Source organism: Emydura macquarii, unplaced genomic scaffold (assembly GCF_026122565.2).
Source record: "Emydura macquarii macquarii isolate MOO-44397 ecotype Brisbane River unplaced genomic scaffold, CSIRO-AGI_Emac_v2 contig_2292, whole genome shotgun sequence".
NCBI lineage: Eukaryota > Metazoa > Chordata > Testudines > Chelidae > Emydura > Emydura macquarii.
In genome coordinates this window covers 3,503,917-3,512,186 of record NW_027132429.1, presented here as the reverse complement: position 1 = coordinate 3,512,186, position 8,270 = coordinate 3,503,917, and the positions used below count along the sequence as shown (strand labels likewise).

General features: G+C 61.3%; 1 protein-coding gene across 2 annotated transcripts in view; it reads right to left on the bottom strand.

Annotated features, from left to right (window-relative positions):
• Positions 1-256: 256 nt before the first annotated feature.
• The window catches only part of OLFM2 (olfactomedin 2), a 62,621-nt gene continuing 54,607 nt past the window's right edge, over positions 257-8,270 (bottom strand). For both annotated transcript variants that reach the window (XM_067560645.1, XM_067560644.1), the window contains exons 5-6: positions 4,766-4,872; positions 257-1,134 (exon numbers count right to left, since the gene is read on the bottom strand). In XM_067560645.1, the coding sequence (XP_067416746.1) occupies positions 457-1,134; positions 4,766-4,872 (785 nt within the window). In that variant the 3' untranslated portion in view covers positions 257-456. The remainder of the gene's footprint in view (positions 1,135-4,765; positions 4,873-8,270) is intronic.

Here is an 8,270-nt window from a genome sequence, read left to right as displayed (position 1 = left end):
CATTTGCAATGGCTGTAACTGCCGTGTATAACTTGAGCTGTGAAGCTTGCACAGAATATACAGAGTTTACCTTCATCCCCCTTTGGTTAGATGCACTGTGTAGAACGTGCTTTGAGACGCTTGCCATTGTTCTGTGTGCAACTCTCATGGGTTTCTGTAGTTACAGGGCTTAACTCCCCCGGGGTAAGAGCCACGAGTCCCCTGCCCGGAAGTGAAGAGCCACATCCAGAATTGGAAAGAAAAAGCACAAGCTCCATCAACTGTCAAAGATCGTTTTTATTTGCCACCAAAAATAATAATAGGATAAATAAAACTGAACTTGCCTCCAAGGAAAGCAGATGAGATCCATGCGTCGTTTGAACCACAGGGAGAGAGAAGAAAGCAATCAAGAACCGCTTGGTCGATCCCAACGTGTACAAAAAGCCAGAGAGAAAAGAGCGGGGCCCGGCCGCACGTTTACAGCTCGCCGGCCGTCTTGATGACGTGGAAGAGCGTGACGTTGTACACGACCTGGTGGCCATTGTTCCAGGTGTAGAGCACCCGCTCCCTGGGGTTGTAGTCCAGCATGGAGATGTGGGAGTACTGGTTGTGGAAGGGGATGTCTGTGTACTCGTAGCTGGAAGTGTTCGTGTAGTAGGCAAAGTAGATCTTGGCCCCGGCCAGGTGGGAGCTTGTGACGTAGAGGGTGCCGCAGATCATGAAGGATTCTCCCGCGCTGCGCTTGGGGTAGCCGGTGTCCCAGGTGCGCAGGATCTCCAGCGTCTGCGGGTCCAGCTTGCTCAGCACAATGTTGCCGGCGTTCTGGTTGGTGGTGTAGACGGCCCACAGCCCGTTCTCGTCCACCATGAAGTCGATGTCGGAGAAGCCGCCCCAGGAGTAGGGGAAGGTGTTGTTGTAGCCGGCGCCGTTCAGGCTGCGCTGCACCAGCACGCTGCGGGAGCGGAAGTGGTACTGCACCGCGATGTTGCTCTGGTACTTGTTGTAGTACAGGGAGCCGTTGAAGACCACGTGGCCCGTCCCGGCCCAGGGGTGCGGCAGCAGGTGCTGCACGAAGTTCTGGCCCGTGATGAAGTCGTTCAGGGTGCGGAACTCCAGCACGCGGCGCCCCTTGTAGTAACCGTCCATGTACCAGACCTGGCGGGCGAGAAGAGCTGGGCGGTTGGGGGGCGGCAGCAGGCACGGATTCACCCCCGGGTGGGGCCCGGCGCGAGGCCTGGACCCCCCCAACCCTCACCCCGGAGCCGGACCCAGCATGAGGCCCGGGCCCCCCCACGCCTTCGCCCACCAATAGGGGTCCAGCACGAGACTTGACCCCCCAGCCCTTTGCCCCCATGTGGGGCCAGCACGAGACCTGACCCCCGCAACCCTCACCCATCTTTAGGGGTCCAGGAGGAGGCCTGGGCCCTCCCAGCCCCTCTCCCCCATGTGGGGCAAGCATGAGGCCTGGGCCCCCCAGTCCCCGCCCCCCCCCAGCTGAGCGAGATGCCCCTGCCACATGCTGCTGCAGCCGTGAAGTGGATGCTCTGCTGGGTGCGTCTCTGCCCAGCGTCCCGGGCTCTCAGCAGCAAGACAGAGCGAAACAAACCCAACGCGGACCGGGGAGCAGCCGAGTCCCTGCAGGCTGGTCTGGGGGCGGTGGGGCGGGCAGGGCCTGGTGCTGGCTGGGTCTCTGGCGTTATTCCATGCCTGTCTCGGGGAGGGGAGGGGTGTAACATTACTGGGGCTACGCCCATTTGTGCCAGTCGAGCAGCTGGCCCCAGGGGCCCAACCCATCACCGCCCGGCCCCACGCAGCCGTGTGCGCCAGTGACCATGTGAGCCGCCCAGCTCGGCAGGACTGGAGACACGCGGCACCGGGCAGCAGCGACTGACGCCCTGGGAGCTCGCTCCCCCGATCCCAGCACATTCCTACGCCGTGGCTGGAAACGCCTCTCGCCCCCAGCGCCACTGCCCCAGGGCCAGAGCCGATCTGCTCCCTAGTCTCAGGGCAGAGGAGTCCAGGCACAACGGACACCCCATTCCCACTGCGGAGAGTCACTGGGGCTTGGGGGCTGATTTGTGCCTCTCCAACACCCAGGGGCTCTGCCCAGCCTGGCCTGAAAGCGCAAACCCGGCAATAAATAAAGGCTGGTTCCTGAATCAGCGGCTCCTTCGCCTGTCATGTTTTACAAATCCAATTCCTCCCAGCAGCGAGCGCGACACCATCCATCAGCCCCTGCCTCTCACCCCAGCCATAAATAAACATGTGCCATTTGCAGCTCTCCCAGCCAGCCTGAGCCCTTGTTAATTCAGGCGCTCGGCCCCGGCCGACCTCACAGGGAGCTCCAGCGAGAACCCTGGCGTCCTGGCCGTCTCTCTGCCTTCATTAATTCTAATTATCAGCAGCGTCGCTGGCATCTCCATTTGTTGCCAGCCGAGCGGGCCTGACTGCACTCAGCTGTGTGGGGCTACGCCTGTAATGTCACCAGCATGGGGGCCCTGTGGGGCCGGGCTCTGCAGACACAGAGCGAGAGACGGTCCCTGCCCCGAAGAGCTCAGTCTACACAGGAAAAAGAAACAAAGGCAGGATGATTATCCGGCGACCTGAGAAATGTGACTTGCCCACGTGCTGGGAACAGAACCAGCGACTCTAAATGCCCAGGTCCCTGCTCTAAACCCAGGCACCTCTCCCAGAGTCAGGGCCAGAGTCTGGGAATCCTGGCTGCCTCCCTCCCTTCCTTCCTACCTGTAGGAATAGAACCCAGGAGTCCGGGCTCCCAGCTTCGCTTCTTTAAGCAACAGGTTCAGTCCCCCCCTTCGAAAGCTTACGGCCTCGGGAGGTGTGTCACTGCGGACCCCCTAGCCCGGGTGCTCTAAGCGCCAATACTAAAAGTCTGCAGGCAGCAAGAGAACACAGGCACCGATCCCGGTGGCTGCATCATATTGAGAGCCAAGGGGGGGGGGGCTCCGCAGCATCCGCTCCGGCCAGGATGCGCCCCGACTTGAGTCTGGAGGGCTTGGCTGGGCACAGTTCTCCAGCTGCCGTGGTGCTGCCGTTGCTCTGCGCTGAGCGCAGGGCTGGGCTGTGCGTGGCAGACGTGCAGGGCTGGCGTGCTGCTCTCTATACAAACAGCCTGGGCGGGGGCCCTCCAGGGCAGCGCCAGAGCTGACTGACTGGAGGGGCCAGGGCAGGGAAGCAGTTGCATGGAATGGGGTGCAGACCCACAGCCGTGGCCCATCAGCACCGGCACAGAACATGCTGGGAAATGCACAGAGCCCCCTGCCCGGGTAACTTCTCCACCCCTCAATCCTACGTCCAAGGCAGGTTCCATCACCACCAGACACACGATACAAAGCGAACCCCCGTGTACGCTGCACAGCCCCTAGCATCCCCAGCCTGGCTGCAGCCCGCTCTAGGGCAGGGTCAGCCTGTTAAAACCGGACCGGCTCTGGCTGCTTTCACAAGCCGTTAGCTGCAGGCCTGTGTGGACCAGCCGGGACCATCTGGCCCTCTTCTCCTGGGTTAACAGAACTTAATCGCCTGACTTTCTGCAGAGAAATAGGAGCCCCCGATTCCAAACTGCCCGTGTCCACACGTGAGCCTGCAGTGAAATAACTCAAGGTGTGAGCTGCAGCCACTGGCATTAGTCTGGTTCCAGTTTCCATGCAGACAAGGCCCAGGACCTCTCTAGGCTTCAATGCACCATCGCCTGGTGCCAGGCAACGAGGTTCCCTGCACCCACCCCCTTCCTCGCATGCTTTATCCCAACGCCTGAGACCTGCTGCAGGGCGTTTCCAGCTCTTCGCCTGCAGCCCGTGGAGTTACGCCAGGTGACGCTGGCTGAGGACAAGCGACTATGCCAGGCACTGGGCTCACACTCCAGCTACAGAGGGATTGTGTGTGTGACGCGTTCCTAGGGGGCGTTGGCAGCTGCACGGAGCCACGGCCCCAGGCACCGTTTGCTGGAAGTGCAACAGGAAGATGTGGAATTAGAAACAGGAGCCTCGGCTTTTGCTCCCCATGGTTCCCTTCCAGCATGAAGCCTTGTGTCAGAAGAGCCAGGGTGCCCGTCTGCACAAAGGTGCTGGCCCCCCCACCCCCGTTATCCTGATTTCGTTACACTAGCCATCGCCTCGCCCTCGCTCTGCTGGGCTCGCGGCGCCGAGAAGCTGGACTCGGTGGATGTTTTCCAGGGTTTCAGTCCAAATTAAACAGCGTTTTGCTTTTTCTGCAGACCAAATGCTTGAGACATTTTTAAGAACTAAAGCAGACCCGTGCCCCAAGTACCGGGTGTGACTGATTTCGCAGCTGGAGGGGATCTGGCTAAGCCACCCCCACCCGCCTGGCTCCAGCTCCTCGCAGGAGTTACAGGCATTTTGTACTGGCTGCATGTTTCCCACTGTCCGGACTCCACAGAGGGGGGCTGGAATTTTCAGCAGCGCTCTGCACCCAGGGTCCGGGCCAGCACCGGAGTAAGAGGCCAGCCTGGCGGATCTGCAGTGGGTGCTGAGCTCTTGGGAAGTCCTGCCTTCAGGCTCATGGCAGGAGCTGCTGGGAGCTGAGAAAGCTGGTCCGGTCTGGGGTGCTGAGCAAGAGTTCAGCCCCTTTCAGGTGTCTCCACATTGTGCACCCAAAAAGACACGGGAAGCTGGGCCTGTAGCTGCAGAGGAAGCCCTGGGAGGCTCTGGAGAGCGATGCAAGCCAAAGCCAAGGGGAGCGGAGCCCCCCGGAGTCCTCCTGGCCCCACCCTGACATTCCCAGCCCGGCGCAAGCCCTCAGCACTCACCCTGCTGTCAGCGCTGGGAGCCATGGTGTCAGTCATCCAGGACCCGAACCGGGACCCCGACGCCCGGATGGTGATGGGGTTACTGACCCCCGTGAGCTTCCCGCAGCCTGCGGCAGAATGGAGAAAGCGGTTAGAGGAGAGAAACCTGCCATGCAGGGACAGGCAGGCAGGGTGCAGGGCTCAACGGCGGGCAGAGCGGAGCTAGGATTGCAGTGACAGAGACCCCCACCCTCCCAGCAGCCTCCTGCCCGTCTGTGCATTGCTTTGAAAATGTCCCTTCCAACAGGGAGCCTGTTAACGCCCCCACTGTTCCCAGGCTCCTGGCTCTGCTCCGTTGGGCTGGGATCTGTGCTTTCGTTGCTGGCAGTAAAGAACCGTGGGGTGTGGGGGGAATGTTCGTTCCACCCATGACAGCAGCAGCGTCCAGCTACACGGCCAGGCTAACAGCGTGCTCTGACACCAGCCCCGGGTGGGCATGCTTCCTCCGACCGGAGCTGGCTCACCAGGCTTTGTCCGAGCGCCATGCCTCACCGCCGCGCCAGCTGGCTCTACAAAGCTGGGCTACCGGGTTGAGAGCATCATCACAGGCGTCTGCACCCATTTAACTGCCTCGCTTGAACCCCATGTCCGTGAAAGCGGAGCGACGGCAGGAGGAAAGGCAGGTCTGCGGCTTTGTGAGGACCCCGAATCCGGCACCGAGTTAGACAGTAACTGGCTCGAGTCGGCCCCCAGCCCCTGCCCCAGGCTCCAGCGGCTGTCAATTAATGGAGCCCCTGGACCATCGAGGGGTGGAGGGGTTACCATGGGTTACCGAGGCCTGGATGCGGCAGAAACCAGCTCCTCGATATCACAGATTCGATGCTGACCTCTGGGATTCCTGGCCGTAAAAGCAGTGACCTTCCTGGGTCTTTGCACTGGATTAATTCTGGCCCCGATCCTGATCTAAGTTAATCCAGTGTAGATCTGGAGTAACCCCCGACACCAATGGTGATACTCCGGATTCACACAGGTGTAATTACAAGTCAGGTCCCCCCTCCATTGTCACTAACCCAGCGAGCGGGAGCTCAGATTTTATTCTGCCTGGTAAAAATCAAATCCTAAAACGGCAGGCAGAGAGAGCAGCCCAGGCTGTTCAACAAGTGCTGCTCGCTCTGACGCGGCAGGGACAAGCCAGGCAACCGCCAGCGAACGCAGGCGAGGGTGAGAAAACCGAAGAAAGGCACTGAAAACCCCACATGACACAATGCCTGGAGCCTGGTGTCACCTGTGCACAGGTCTGACACCTCACCCCATGAGGGACTGGCAAGGTCGGGGCTGAGAGGAAAGGACGCAATGGTCAGGATCTTCCCCTAGGACTGGGTGACCTTGGGCAAGTCCCTTAGCCTCTCTGAGCCTCAATTCCCATCTGTACAATGGGGATAACAGCCCCGCCCTGCCCTGCCCCACAAGGGGGGGCGGGGTGAGGACAGCACATGTGGGGTGCTCAGATGATCTGCTGAAGAGGCAGTCTGAATGCCTGGGAAGCTCTGGGACGATGCAAAGCCACACGCTGGGAGCCAACGTTCCCACGGCAGTAACAGGCTTTGGTGCTGACCTGCTTACAGCCGGCCCAGGCAACAGCACTGCGCCGAGACGGGCAGAGCTCCCGGGGACACGGGGGCAGGACGGCGCTTGGGGGACAAGGCACCTCACAAACAGGCTCGATTCTGTCCTCTCAGAATTGATCAGCGAGCGAGCGAGCAGCTCGGCTCCTGCCCAGGCTGGCTGTGACGTGGGGGGGGGGGGGGCAGTTTACCCCACTTACCCTTTCTTCTGCAGCATGTGGTGCTGGGCCCTACTGTGCTACATGGGCCTCGGGTCTGACCCACTGCAACACTGGCCGTGTTCCCATGTGCCATGGCCGGGGTGGGTCTCAGCCCCGTCCCCAGGACAGAGCGTGTCCATATCACATGGCGGTGAACGCATGCATGGGGAGCGGAGGGATCTTCTGCAGAGCGCTTGCTCCTCTGGTCCAGAACAAGCGGCTTCGGGACCCGAGGGGTCAGAGCGCGGAGAGCGTAGCTGTTCCGTCGCCATATCCCTCCCCACTCTCTGCCAGAGCTGGGGGGCCTCAGACTGTCCCTGCTCTGGAAGTGCCCAGCCTTGCCAGCTCCCGCAAGCAGGCTCAGAGCGCTGCCCGGGGGAGGCGGGGGCCGGCAGAGCAGAGATCACTCACCCAGCCTGAGCTGATTCTGCTGCGGTCGTGGCTGGCTCGGCAGGGTGGGTGGAAATCCAAATGAGCAGGGGGGAGGATGCATCTTCTACGGGATTCCAGGAGGAGGCAGGGGCGAGAGAGGCTGGGCGGGGGGAGCAGAAAGCCCCCCCAGTCCCCATCTATAACCTGCTCATGTTGCTGGGGCCCAGGGCAGCAGGCTGCCGCCGACTGGGCTGCCTGGCGGGCACTAGGCTTCATTCCAGACACTCTCTCCACCCTCCGGTCCCCTCTGCAGTGCCAGGGCCCAGGCACAGCAGGTCTGGTGGGGAAAGCGGCTGAGCCCTGCCTACGCTGTTATTACACCAGTACAGCAGAGACTGGAGCCCCACTGTGCCAGGCGCTGCACGGACCGGGACCGAGATCAGGGCAGCAACTGTGCCAGGCGCTGCACAGACCCAACCACGACTGGGTCCATTGCACCAGGTGCTGCATGACCGGAGAGCGAGACAGCCCCTGCCCCGCAGACTTCACAGGCTAAGCAGGTGGGGAGAGGAAGTGTCACCGCAGCTCTCCCCATTCCCTGCCCACTGCACCACAGCGGCTCGTCACACATGTGGCCGGGTACCCAGCACTCCTGCTGACGGACGCTCAGCCTGGGAGAAGCTGGGGAAGAGGCGCTGGGAAGTTTTAAGGGAAAAGGGTCCGATTCCCCCGGCTCTGCACTGGGGCAGCCCTTTACCCCAGCGCACAGCGGGCACAAAACAATCCCGTTCTCCTTCAGAAGTGTTTTGCCCTTGCTCTGCACTGGTGCCGGGGAAGCAGGCCCCAGGATCTAAGCACCAGCACTTGAAAGGGACCAGCAGAGCCATGAACAAGCCAAGTGGATGCCTGGGTGCGCTGGAACAGCTGCTGGCATCTGCTGTCTGCTCACAGACAAGTGCTGGGTAGCAGGGAGCTCCCGGAGCAGAGACCTGGGCCAGCTGTGGCCCAAAGAGCTGGCGGAAGCCTCCAGATAAACTGCCTTTGTCTCTGAACAACAGCCCCCGTGCTGCACCCGAGCATGCAGGTGCCCATCCCAGGGCAGAACCAACCCAGCTGCAAACCTCTGCTACTGATTGATTTGGATGTGCAGCTCGGAGCAGCAAAGCCCGTCGGCTGGGCCCTGGAGAACGAGACACAGGCAAAGAGCAAAGAGCAGCTATTCCCAGCCCGCAGCGGGGCAAGCAAAGAACCAAGCAGGGCAGGGAAAGCCAGGCAGGCCCCACGCCGCCTGAGCACAGGGGAAGGGAGATGAGCTACCTGCAAGGGCAA